The sequence below is a fragment of the Papaver somniferum genome, chromosome 11 (genome assembly GCF_003573695.1).
Source record: "Papaver somniferum cultivar HN1 chromosome 11, ASM357369v1, whole genome shotgun sequence".
Taxonomy (NCBI): Eukaryota; Viridiplantae; Streptophyta; class Magnoliopsida; order Ranunculales; family Papaveraceae; genus Papaver; species Papaver somniferum.
In genome coordinates, this window is record NC_039368.1 from 112,621,714 (window position 1) to 112,635,534 (window position 13,821).

Sequence of the window (13,821 nt, forward strand, 5' to 3'; positions counted from 1 at the left end):
ACCGTTGAAACCAAATTTCCCGCTAATTTTTTCTTTTCAAATCAAGGAAGAAGATGGAGCCCCCTTAACCAGTGATGGGGTGCGATTAGCAGTTGGTTCCCTGGGGTGCCCCATATCAGTTAGGTGCCCCATATCCAATCTTCAGAAACTAGTGGATCAGGAGTACCCTTAAAGGAATCAGGATTTTGCTCAATAAACCTCTCACTAACAAAGCTCGTCGATTTGGTGGAGGAGGATAAGGAGGTGTAATATGCTTAAGATTCACTTGTTGTTGCATCGCTTGAGCAACACATTCAAATCTCGAATCACATCACCCAAACCCTCATCTTGTTGGTTGATTGAACCATTATTACGACGAGACATGTCTTGAACGAAGGACATTAAAACATAAGTAACACATAGATAATTTTTCTATGTAAAATAAGTACAACCTATTACGCATTCTAGCAAAACAAAGTCAACAATTACTACAAGCTTTCACATTCAATCATTCAGAAACTATCTTGCCCAAAGGATCAAACTGGCTCTGATACCATACTGTAACATCCCAAATTTCGATCCTGGATTTCAACCCAAATCCAAAACCAAAACATGGAATCCTACACTTAATATCAATCCCAGACTTACACACTTGGCCCAAGCCCAAACGACCATTTGTTTGTCTAATCTTTATATATGCTGAATTTAGAAATTTTATCGCAACAGATACATAAAGATTCTTTTAGGAAGATCTAACCGTTACTTTGACATGATTTTAAATTCATATGAACCCTACAAAACTGTAGTTTGGCAAAAAAATTGATGTCGCCATCAAACATTCCAGATTCAATCCAAAATATTCACATTTTCAAGGAATCAATGTAAAACGGAAACTGACATCGGTTCACTCCAAGAACTTTACTGAACACAATTCAAATCTTGTAATTATTATGATTATACATTAAAAGTACTAACTGGGTATAATTCCATTCACAAATTTTCTATAATTTTTAATTTATTTTTAAGGACTTTTTGAGTACAGTCAAACATTTAGTTGACCAAGACTGCGGAAAAGCAAGATAGTGATAGTCCATTTTATAAAAATCATATCAAATCACCCGTAACTCTAAATCCGGTTTGGTTAACCATTTTGAAAAGGAAAAGGAATGATATTAGTTTACTGAAGACACCAAACCCTAAAACATGACATAAAATAGTTTTAAATTAGGAAAACTTCAATATGGTTGAATCTGTCAGACTACTTCTGAATTTTGTATAGTAAGAAACAATTGTTTTAAAAATACTTCTGAAACTCACAAAATTCTGAATTTTTTATTAATATATTGTGAAGGAGTTTTAGTAGTTTAAAAAAAGAATGAAACGAAAACATATTATAGAATAACTATCATTAATAGTCAAACTAACATGATTCGGAAATTTTCATAGTATAATCAAAGAGAATTTTTTTAACGAAGCATTGTTCATTGGTTATTCATTAACCCAATAATCTCCAAAGTATTAGTAATCAATAAATATTCAAAAATCATCAAAATAGTATGTTGACATTTTATTATAATTTTTCAATCATAAATCCTACGTAAAATACTAATTCTAGCGCCAAAACCGATCTTTATGCTTTTTCGCATTAGCTCCTAGTGGTGCCATAAAATATGGAATATTGTTTCATGGAACGACGTGATTTGTGACACTCAGTAGGAAAATAAGCAAAATAGATAAATAGAATGAAACTAATTAATTACCCTTCATCGATTACACAGTATGCACCAAAGTCCTATTAACGACTATATGCTCAACTGTGCATGCGGCCAATTAAGTATGAACCATAGCTCATATGTATTGAATGTCCAAACAAAACTAACTTGTATAAGTCTGCCTGATTTACAAAACAAATCAAGCAAACATCATTACCCAAGGTACTACCACCCATGAACCGAAAATTACCATAATACCCTTTACGGCGAAAATGGCTATTTTGTATTCAAGAGTAAAATAACATAAATACCCTTAAAAATTTGGTACGGGCCTTACATATTCAGTACATCAAGTTTTCCAAAGAACTTGAGATATTCTAGTAGTCTCTTTATACAAAGACTATTCCCTTTCCGGGTTCCTTCACCAAGAATTTCACCAATTTGAGCCTTGTTGCTATCATGCTGAGGCAGAAAAGTGTGATCAAGATTGCAGTTGAGCAGATAATCAATAAAAAAACATCTCCTTTGAACCATATTAAAGAACTTGCACTTACCGGCATTCATGCAGTACATATTAGCATAAAATTTCCTTAACAAGACTTGGAGAGCCGTGATAAAATAAAACCCCACTTGTGACTAGAAATCACACTCACATATTATGGAATTTCAAAAAAAAAAATACATATTTCTTCTCCATAATAATTTATTTATCATGTATTAATCCATACTTATCTAGACAACTTTGATTCACAAAATAAAGTCCAGTATTCGTGTCAAAAACATGAGTTGAAAGTGAATTGATGCTCATATGTAGAAAGTAAAGTTCGGTACATCTCTTGATGGAATTTGACTAGAACCTTCTACCCTAAAAAAATTCCTATTATCCATGTTAATAAAGTTTCTCTGTGATATCACAAAATCGAAAAAGAGTAAGAGGAACTTACAACCGAAAATACATGTTGAGTTCCAAACTTCTTTCTTTTGAGTGATTTGAAAGAAATCAATGATTACCCTTTACTTCTTGATTGAGATAGAGTCAAGATTTGATATCGAGAAGAAAAGATGATCAAAAATATTATCGAATGCATATTTTGTGAGAGGATTTTCTTTCACTTTAGAGCGATTCGAAACCAATAGAATATTAAAATAAATTTCATTCTTTTTTTTTATCACCGAGTATTGCTCCGGTTCTAGACATGTTCGATCTAAATCGGTTCTGTTTCTAATCCATGAATTCGAAACCCATTTTTGAAGTGGAATAGTTGTTACACAATTTGATTCTGTGTAGTATGGTATGGTGCCATATTGGTAATCAAATTGACCCTTTTGGGGTGATTCATAGATGATGATTATATAGGATATTCAGAGAGTAGCTTATCATCACTGAATCCAGTCAGTTTGTTTTCTCTATTCACAACTTTTGTATTTAACAATTATTATTTTTTACAGAAAGTGTTGTTGATATCTGAAAAGACATATTCGGAAAATTGAACTAGATGAACTATACTCAAAAACCATTTTTTTTTCTAGAGAGAAATTCATGCAATATTCATGAAGAAACTGACTTCTTTCAGATATTAGTTCTTTGGGAGCTTGTTTGATCTGATCAAGTTCCATAAGAAATCTATCCACTCCATCTTGTAACTGTTGACTGTCACTGAGAATCTTACAAATCTTTTTCAAATACTCGTCTTTCTTTAGTTTATACAATTCCATGAGTAAGATAATTCATCTATATTGCCCAAGGAAATTCACAATCAACTTTTCAACTTATTCTCTTTGTTTAATGCATCCTCGATCAATATCTGGATTCTTAACAATGTATGATTTTTGCTCGTGATATTCCAGTTATGTCCCAAATCCTGTTCTGGTAATCATTGATGTGCAACCTAAAGAATTGGGAATTCCAACTAAAGCCTACTATGATATTGAAGAAGTCAAAGAGGTAAGCAAATTTAATTTGGACATGGGTACAGGGTGCCAGGTTTCTTTGTTGAAATATATATGCTTTTTTCATTAGCAATAATATTTATGAAAAGGACCAGAAAGATACTAGGTTTATACTAATAATAGAATTTTTTCATAAACTTGTTTATACTAGGTTTTCCTAGCTAGGAATCCAAAATAAAGATACTTTAAATCCTAGCCCTTGAACTTGAAGAAAGTCATATGACGTATTAACGATCACATAACTTCCAGCAGAGGTTGCTTCCCATCAAAACTTTGTTGAACATATCAACAATCTCACTAACAGAACCTCCCTTTAATGATACTACTATCGAGAAAGAAAAGACTCCTAGAAGAGATGAATCAAAAACCAAAATATGTTCGCTATAAGCACTCACTCATTCTTTCCTTGGAGCAGTTAAAGCTATTCATTTTTGCTATCAATCTTGTGTATTTGATTTTGATGCATAAACTAATCTTGCTATGGTAACAGAATGCCACACAGAAAAGCCAGAAGGTTTTTGTACACGTGCAATCAGAAATTGCTGCTCATGAAGTTGAGGAAATCGGTAAGCTTACCACAGTTACTGCCAATCTATTTAAACCTCCTATTTTCATCAAGGATCTTGAGAAAAAAAATGAAGCAACTAGTCTATTTTGATTCCATAATTCAATCTTGTTAATGGCCTTCTTTTTTCCGATGACTACAGGAGTGGAGCACTTGCTCAGGGATGTAAAGGATACTACCATTAACACCCTTGCAACAGAGGTATTGCTTCTCAGTTTTTAATTTATTTTATTTCATTAAAGCTCTTGAAGCCCAGAAAATGCATCTAACTTTTTGTATGGAATGGTTATTTTTAGCTTTTAAGGTTAGTCTTGATGTGTATTAGAACAGAAAGGAAACTATAGGACGAATATAATTAAATTCTGTGCTGGACAGGTGACGGGCAAACTTGCAGCTTTAAAGGGGCTAGATGCACGTCTCCGCGAGATTCGTGGTTATCTTGATCTTGTAATTGAGGGAAAACTCCCTTTGAATCATGAAATTCTGTACCATTTGCAGGTAAAAGTTTGATTTTGTATTCTTTTATGTATTGTCTTGAACACTGGCATCCTAGAGCGTAACTCAGCTTTCAAATCCGAGTAGATTTTTTGTAGAAATCTTGGTGTTCATAGCATTTAATTTAATTGTCATAGTGTCATTCTGGATGATATTAGTTATGATATTCATGTTGGAATGTTGGCAGTAAAGAACCTAGATTAGTGAATTAGTTTTGATTTCAACAATCATCGCTAGACTTTCTTGTCAAACCCGAAACCTTTTTTGCGACCTTAGTGTTAGTTTTGATTCAACAGTTACTAAGAGATGATTTTCGTCAATGTGTTGTTCTCTACTTAAATAGTATGCTCACTGCAAAACCTTCTCTGCAGGATGTGTTCAATCTTCTTCCTAATCTCAATGTGGCCGAGCTAATCAAGGCTTTTGCAGGTAATGGAAACCAAGACTTGGATTTTTTATCTTTGGTTGTTTTTTGAATGTGGATACATCTCATTGTTTCAGATCTTTGAAATATTTTCCTTTTCCTTGGACAGTTAAAACAAACGACATGATGTTGGTGATTTATCTGTCTTCTCTCATCAGAAGTGTAATTGCTTTACATAATCTGATAAACAACAAGGTAATCTCTATTCTCGTGGAATACAACGTCCCTTTTCGTCATGCATCCTTCCATAACTTTGTCTCTTCTTGTTCTTTTCTGTAAAAGGATGAGTCTCAGCTTTTCCGTTTAACACTCCTTTTAGCCATTAGTTGTGATCAATTTATTTTTGATTACTTCGTCAAATTTTTAACATTATGGGATTCATTACAGATGCTAAACAAAGAACACGAGAAAGCTGAAGATGCTGGTCCAGCAGCTATCCCAGCTGTAGCAGGGAGCTAAGAAATGTAGTGATGATTGTTTAGCATCACTGCAGCTGAAGATGCTAGTCCTCCAGTTTCAATCGCGCTGCATGATTGGCAACCATTTCAAGACCTCCATGCTTCTTCTACAAGGGTTTAAGCATTACACGTTCTATTTTTGGACCTGTTAGGAGCCCTATGAGTGGGATCATAGGCTCTTCAGTCCTTAGTTTGCGCAAATTATTTCAAAAATCTGATACAACATGGGTTAAACAGCAACGTCAAGAATCAGAACTCTGTTTGCTTTTTATGTTACACAATTTCTTAGAATTCTGAGACCATTTTAAGCTGTAATTTTATATGATTCCAAAGAATGTACAGTTTAATGTTCGGTTTCTAGCTATTTGAAATCCAAACCGAGTTCTTGCATCCGCAAATGTAGATCAAATTTCCTTCTCGGTACCCAATCTGTTTACTTGGTACCACTTTCAAAGTTTCAATCTCGCTTAACTAGAAGAAATTTGTACCCTTAATATTCCGCATCTACGACATAATTATGTATTCCGCACCCAAGAACAAAACCGGTGTTGTTCAACGACCGGTCATCAGTTGACTGAAAACTTCGGTCAATGGTTGATTGACCGAAGATTCCTTAATTCGGGTGAAGGAGCTCTGTGAGCAGTGAGCAGAGCACCGAATAGGAATCGGAGAGTGGGAATTTAGAGAAACCTCCGGTCTCTTTTACTCTCGCACTCTTTTGAGAAGAAGGAAGAAAAAGGAAACCAGTGGTATGTTGGTTGCTAAAAAAAACCCTTTGTTTTGTTTTCTTCTTTTTGATAATTAACTCAAACCCTAATGTCCAGCGCGAATTCCTAACTCAGAGTTCTTGACTCACAGCTTGAGTAGTATTACTTGCTAGCTGAAAAATCATGGGAAAAGCTTCTAGAGATAAGAGGGTAAAATGACGATTTCCTTGAATGTATTATGATGATTTTATTAGTTCGTTTCTTTCTTCTTTTTTTTTTCCTTCCAAGTTTGTGTTTGACTGAATACTTGTGTTCTCACAAAAATTAAATAGGATATCTACTATCGAAAAGCTAAAGAAGAAGGTTGGAGAGCTCGAAGCGCTTTCAAGCTTCTTCAGATTGATGAAGAATTCAATCTGTTTCAAGGTTTTTTTCCTTTTCTTTCTCTTTACTAATAGAAAATTGGGTTTTGAGTTCCTAAAATTTTAGTTTGTAATGTTAGTTGATGTTAATGTTTGGCTGTAGGAGTAAAGCGGGTAGTAGACCTTTGTGCAGCGCCTGGAAGCTGGAGTCAGGTATATTTGATTTGAGCAACTGTCACCTGTTTGATCTTTTCACTACCAGTACAAAACTGTGTTACAAGGACACGCCTAAAAAACAATTTCAGCTGTGTCAATACGTATTTACACGGACACGCGTATTAATACTCCCAATACCTCAAGATACAACTTAGTTAAGAACTTTGAAAAATTAGTTCTAAATCTATCCACTGATCTTGCTCTAGACTTTCTCCCTTCTTATCCTGACTTGTTCTCTCTAGTGAAGTTTATGTAATGCCTTTGGACTAATCATACATATAAGACGCACATATCTTGCAAATTCACTACCTTAAATAGTTATATATCTATGTTAACTGCCAAATTCAATGATATTTATATTGTCTGTGTCGTGTCCACGTATTTTAGTTTTTTAAGTTGACGTGTCGAAGTAGCGTATTGGGTACAAGACACCGACACCGTGTCCGTGTCGTTGTAACACAGATACAAAAACAAACTATTAACTGTGTCAGTAGCTTAGCCTAGATAATTTGATTCCGTCAAAATCATCAAGGGCGGGGCATAAATTTATTTTTTCTTAGCTGTTAAGGGTTTGTTGTTACATTGTATGCTCTGTTAGAGAGTGTGCGTCTTTATCTTTACACTTCAATTGTGGGTACTTACAATGACAACGTCTTTACATTATTACATTCCTTTGAACTTGCTGTATGTGTAGGTGCTTAGCCGAAAGTTGTATCTTCCTGCCAAGCTCTCACCAGATAAAAGGTGAAGTCTAGCGATTATATTTTAATTGTCTTTTGAATTCTTAAAAGATTAGACTTTGAATTGACATCTATGTGATTCGACATTTTTGAATTGTTGTAGAGCTTTACTCACTTAATTTTGCAGGGATGGTGATCTTCCTCTTATTGTTGCTATTGATTTGCAGCCCATGGCTCCAATTGATGGTGTTATTCAAGTGCAGGGTGATATCACAAATGCGAGAACAGCTGAAGTGGTAAGTCTATTATGCAATTGTGTCTTTCTGGAATATTATACAACCTTGGGACTTAGGACTTGGGAGTATACACTCATAGCGCTACAACTAAAACACACAGATCTGGACTATTCTGTTCATTGGCTGAACTGAGTATTTCTACGAAAATTAGATGCTTGACTCAACCATTAGTGACTCAGTTTTAAACTGGAATGAAGACCTGTTTTTTTGTTTTGAAGGAAATGTCTGGAAACAGCTGACCAATTTCATCTGAATTTTGATTCTTTTTACAGGTCATCAGACATTTTGATGGATGCAAGGCTGATTTAGTTGTCTGTGACGGTGCTCCTGATGGTTAGATATAGTTTCCCCTTATAAATATGTTTTATTTGATTATCTTTGGGTAATACCTAACCAGAGCACATTTCACTATGCTGAATGCAGTTACTGGACTTCATGATATGGATGAATTTGTGCAGTCACAGCTGATATTAGCGGTGAGTAGTGTGATGTCTATATGCACATATCGTAATCCTATTTAGGTGAAGCCTTCTTATTAATGTTATCGTGATTTTCTTCTATGTAAATACCATTCAATTTGGCTAACCGATGAATGTGTAGAAAGGCTACCCACTCTTGAACAAATGATTGAAATTTGGAAATTGGATCGAAATGATCTGACAGTAATTTCTTGTTACCGTCAGAGGTTTCTAAGTGGGAGCAAACGGGATATCACATTCACTTGAATTTGTGACATCCAGCATCTTAAAATTAGCAAAATATTCCAAGAATCTAAATTGCTCGTTGAATGTATTCTTGTTGAAGCTTTTCGTCGACTTATATTTGCAGGGTTTAACCATTGTTGCTCATATACTTAGAGAGGGTGGAAAGTTCATTGCAAAAATATTTCGTGGCAAAGATACTAGTCTTCTCTACTGCCAGGTGAGTTGTTTTTTTTGTTATATATCCGTCTGGTATTCTATCTTGGGAATTGCACCCATACATTCTTATGCTTATATTAGTTTGAAGTTGCCCCTGAAATTGGTATGAAAGATCTCTTGTTGCTTTCTCTGCAGCTGAAACTGTTTTTCTCAGTCGTGACTTTTGCAAAACCGAAAAGCAGCCGCAATTCCAGTATAGGTGAGAATAATGACCTCATTTCATTTTTCCTATTCACCTTCGTCTTCTACATCCAAGTCAGTTCTTAAGAGTAATGTCCTCTTTTCAAATGCGTAAACCTTCTATATTGATTTAATTGTTATTCTCTGATGTGGACTCCACTCGATTAAATGGTAAAAGTTCTATATTCTGCTAAGCATATTCCATATATTCAACTCGTTCTACGTCAATCAACAGGGATCACTAAATTTTTCTTTAATTGAGCAGTTCATTTGGCTTTGCGAATCAATAGCTACTAATCGTATCTCAAACTTTTTGAACTCCACAATACAGAGGCATTCGCAGTTTGTGAAAACTATTCACCTCCGGAAGGATTTAATCCAAATGATTTACACCGCCTTCTGGAAAAGGTGGGCACTCCCTCTGGAGAGGATGACCTAGGTAAATTTCTTACCTTACAACTAACCATAATTTTCATATTGATAATGTAACCAAATTCAGATCCTTTCTCAACTTTTTTCTGCATTATCTCTTCCAAAAATAAAAAAGAAAAAGTCTTCTTTCTGCATTCTCCATCTATTGTATGACAATGTTGTCCAAATTGCCTTTAAATCGGAAACCATGTATCATTTTATACGGGCTATTGAAAATCCAACCTTATTATGCTGGAGTCCTATTTGTTTAGCTCTCCATATGCATGGCAGACGACATCATTGGTATATCCTGATTTTGAGCTACTTTGTTGTTGTTGTCGTTGAAATGTCTTGGTGTGATGAATTTCAAGCTGAACAGTGTATTATTTGGATGATGGCAGATTGCAATAGTGGTTGGTTGGAAGGGCCAAATAAGGTTTACATCCCATTTTTAGCTTGTGGGGACCTTAGTGGATTTGATTCAGATCGTTCGTACCCTCTCCCAACTGTTGCAGATGGAACTACCTACAAGAGCTTGGATCCAGTACAGCCCCCTATAGCCCCACCCTACAAAAGAGCACTTGAAATGAGGAAAGCCTCCAGCCATGGAATCCGAGAGGTCGATAACATTTGATCAGTAATCTCCTTCTTGGGATTGTCAGATTTTGATAGGTAGTTCTCTACTCTGGACATTTCCTTTCAGGATGCTTGATATCTTATTAGTTCAGAACCATGTAATGCATGCTACTATAACTTATAGCGTAACAGATAGCTGTTGTTGTAGACTTAAAAGGACCCATTTAAACCTTTCATGTTGTTTTGAAATGATAACCAGTTACTCTTAGAGGGTTCAAATTGACTGTTGATAACTTCACCTTGCCTTGTATTCCACTTGGAAGCTGAATCGCAAAATACACCAAGAAATATTGACCTCCCTTTAGTGCAATGGCAAGAGTAAAATGTACTTCCACTAATTTGATTTCTTTTCTTCTGTTCTTTTTTTCCTTGTTTTGGTAGAATAAGTGTCAAAAGTAAAGTCATTACAGAAGTGTCATACAATGCTGTACTACTGAGTCGGTTTACTGCATTATGTTGCAGTAGTATTAGTAGTACTGAAAATGGGAAGGGAAAAGAATCTTGCTTCCTTAGCCATAGTATTTGCCGAAGGCATTGTTGGTTCTGGGATTTAAGAACAAGACGCAAGGAATGTGCGACAGTTCCAGATAACATCTTTTACTTTCCAGTCTGTTTCAGATAGCATCATGTACTCTCGATTCTGTGGTTGGTAATTGTGGTAATTGCTGAAGATAAAGCTTGTTGTCCATACATTGCCCCTCCGTAGGAGAAAAAAGCAATACATTAATACCCAGAGCTATCATGATCCATGAAGGATGCGTCGATGAAGATCAACCAATCAACGGGTAGAGTCTACTTCATAGGGTTAGATGAGGGAGGGAGGTGAAATGTTTTTCAGTTGTACAGAACGAACAGTAGGACTCTGAAGGAGTCGTGGAATTGTTTTTGGGTTATGAGGTCAGCTGGGTTGGGAATAATACTAGAGAAATGGACAGGGCATCTATATTTCTAGATAGACTATAGGATAGGGGAGATGCTGTGATGTTTGTCAGATAGATCGTTATGCAGACGTGAATCCATGGCCTCATATTACCAGGATTAAGCTGAAGTAGTATGATGCATAAAAAACGCCAACCTGAAGGCAGTCACAGATGGGCAAGAGAGGAAGAGATGGTTATCTGATTCGGATGCATTGATGTTACACCAAATGTAAATGTTCAAAAATAGTTTTACCGGTTTCATAGCGCCTTCCGGTATCTAGCTTCCCGATCCACCACGGAACTGTACCTCTATCAACGGCAGCTCTTAGGAATGTTGGTCCTGATATGGATTCCACTTAGTCAACCAGTAACAGTTCCATGTTTTTGTTAGGCATATTCCAGAGTCGACTGTGGCGTGTTCAATGTTGACGGACTAGGATCGCTTATTTTTTTTCTCTACTTGGCTGATTATTAACTTGCTAATTCAAACTTTTGTGCCTCAACCGAGATAATTTTTCTTATTATACAACTGCTCACCAACCACATTTACGCACACTTATGATTAACAAAGTTAGTTCAGATCTTTCAACTAGGATGTTGTTTCAACTACTTTCCACATCGTTACGGCATTCCTGTCCATATCGCCTTTGCGTCATTTTATATGAGCCAGCCACCGAGAATTCAACCTTATTTGTGGTGGAGCCGTATTTGATAAGATTTTCGGTTGACAGCACTGGTGTATCTTTCTTTCAACTAGCTTTTCTTTTTGAAATGTCAAGCCTAAACAGTATTTCTTTGAATTTCTTTTGGGGAATGGCAGATTGCAATAGCCAGTAGTGGTCGGTTAGAAGGCAAAGCAAGGTTTGCTTTGACTATTCATTCTCTTTTAACGCCTAGGTACTTTAGCCTAGGAACAACGGGAAACACTTGTTACCCGAGTTTTACAATAACACAAGCGTCGTCAAAACCTGATTTGCTTCCAGGATAGTTACATCGGTCATGTCTATTAACCGGATAATCAATTACACGCCGACACGACACACTGCGAGATCATCTGGTGCATCTTTATTGGGGTAGGAAGCGAGTTCGCAAAGAACCAACCAGAGCCTGGATCCAGGATAAACCTTCAACAGCTTGTCCTTGCAAAAGAGAACTTGAAATGAAGAAAGCTTCCAGCCACTGAATCTGAGCGATTAATGAAATGAAATTTTATCAGTAATTTCCTTTTTGGGATAGTCCAATTTTGATAGGTAGAGGCAGTATTGAGTTGCCAACATTTACCCTGACAGTGCTTGAAAGCTTATTCATTCCAAAACCTGCAATCTATTATCTATAGCTTAACAATTGTAGACTTAAAATGGCCGTTTAAAGATTACATGTTCATAAACTGCACTTGATTTTGCTTAGCTCTTTGACGTATTCTTGTCACTTCCGGCGACACTCTCTTACCAAAATTTTTCCCTTTTCAGTATAAAAAAAAAAAGAATCGAACACGCCCAGTTTGATCGTCTCCCCGGCTTGTGTTAATCAATCAAATAAAATAAATGCAACGTTTCGCATAATTGTGCACTAATTTACGCATCATGAGCTAGTGATAAACAGACAACCAAAACAAGAGTCTCCAAAAAATCAAATAATAATATATCTTTCATTTTCTTTCAGATTATCATCTCTAATTTTTGCCACAAGAAAAGTACTTACACAATCTAGTTCTTTTTCTCATGACGAAATAAGAGGAAAACATAGTATGTCTCTGTCTCTGCTAAAAATTTGTACATGTAATAATAGCATCCATTTTTCTATAGATTAAACCAAACCAAAATTAGCATGCAGAAACAGAATTTGACCGCTGAAAAGAAGAAGAAGAATTGATAAACTGGATACAATCTTCAATAGCTTCAGACTGATGAGAATCAACGTGGTGGTGATTCACATACGATCTCGACCTTGCCAAATTGTTATAATGATGATTAGTACTAGAAGACGAAGAAGAAGAAGGAGGATACGAAGACGAGACTTTAGGTGATGTTCTTCGTCTCCTTAACGAAACCATCCTCAGAGCTCTTACTACCTTGTTACTCAAACGGCACAAGAAATTCATCGGTGAGAATCCAGCCTGAGACGACGACGACGATGATAACGAGCTTTTCGGTACGCGGAAACCACTGATTCCGGCAGCAGCTCTTCTTCTGTTACCACCGGCTACTCTGTAATTCGATTTCAGGGATATGTTTTGTTTGTCATTGATGTCTGGACTGAAATTCACTCTCCTAGAACTAGAACCATTGCTTGACATCTTGTACAATGAAATTGGTGAGATTTTCCTGTTTGTGGAGTTGGATTAGAATGCCAGGTCTTGGATTATTTATATTTGATATAAGGAAAGGATGGAGTGGAGAATGGAATAAAGAAGAGAAAAGAAATGAAACGGGAATTGAGTGTGAACAATGAGAAACTCTTAAATATATAGAGGAAGGTAAAAGAAAGAAAATTGAAGGATTCTCACTTTCTATGTACAGACTACAGTTTCCAAGGGAAAACAACAAAAGATATAGAGATAGATTTGTTTATAATAAAGAGAGGGGAGGAGGAAATGATGTTAGTAAATTTCAAAGACTATTTCTTTCTTTCTTTCTTTCTTTCTTCTCATTGAATATGTTATATCTGCCTGCCATCAATTTCCTTTTCATGATTCATTCATGGACCCATTAACTTCTTTTGAAAACGAATTGACCCCACAATCTCTCCTCTCGAGTCTTGAAAAGACCAAGGACTGAAAAACGGCTGATACAATCCGTTAATGTTTATAAAAACGGGTTTTGAAGTAAAGGTTTGGAAAACGGATTGGCTCAGAGGTTTTGTACGAAGTAAGTGTCGATCAAAATAGTTCTTGTTTGTTTTTACTTGACT

The 13,821-nt window shown here is 35.9% G+C and overlaps 3 protein-coding genes across 3 annotated transcripts; 2 read left to right on the forward strand and 1 right to left on the reverse strand.

The window, feature by feature from the left end:
- Positions 1–2,655: 2,655 nt before the first annotated feature.
- LOC113322048 (26S proteasome non-ATPase regulatory subunit 7 homolog A-like) lies at positions 2,656–5,973 on the forward strand. The gene is made up of 8 exons (XM_026570058.1): positions 2,656–2,999; positions 3,540–3,636; positions 4,132–4,207; positions 4,349–4,407; positions 4,582–4,704; positions 5,073–5,130; positions 5,235–5,320; positions 5,513–5,973. The coding sequence occupies exons 1-8, from the start codon at positions 2,986–2,988 to the stop codon at positions 5,582–5,584; spliced, it is 585 nt and encodes a 194-aa protein (XP_026425843.1). The 5' UTR covers positions 2,656–2,985; the 3' UTR covers positions 5,585–5,973.
- Positions 5,974–6,158: 185 nt separating this feature from the next.
- On the forward strand, positions 6,159–10,229 carry LOC113322047 (putative tRNA (cytidine(32)/guanosine(34)-2'-O)-methyltransferase). The gene is made up of 12 exons (XM_026570057.1): positions 6,159–6,332; positions 6,442–6,500; positions 6,623–6,716; positions 6,816–6,865; positions 7,563–7,612; positions 7,736–7,844; positions 8,117–8,177; positions 8,268–8,320; positions 8,673–8,765; positions 8,900–8,963; positions 9,276–9,383; positions 9,757–10,229. Exons 2-12 carry the CDS (start codon positions 6,474–6,476, stop codon positions 9,987–9,989), a joined length of 942 nt encoding a protein of 313 aa, XP_026425842.1. The 5' UTR covers positions 6,159–6,332; positions 6,442–6,473; the 3' UTR covers positions 9,990–10,229.
- A 2,302-nt stretch (positions 10,230–12,531) lies between these two features.
- Positions 12,532–13,502, reverse strand: LOC113322286 (vitellogenin-2-like). Its single transcript, XM_026570349.1, has one exon. The coding sequence runs from the start codon at positions 13,205–13,207 to the stop codon at positions 12,734–12,736; it is 474 nt and encodes a 157-aa protein (XP_026426134.1). The 5' UTR covers positions 13,208–13,502; the 3' UTR covers positions 12,532–12,733.
- Positions 13,503–13,821: the final 319 nt, after the last annotated feature.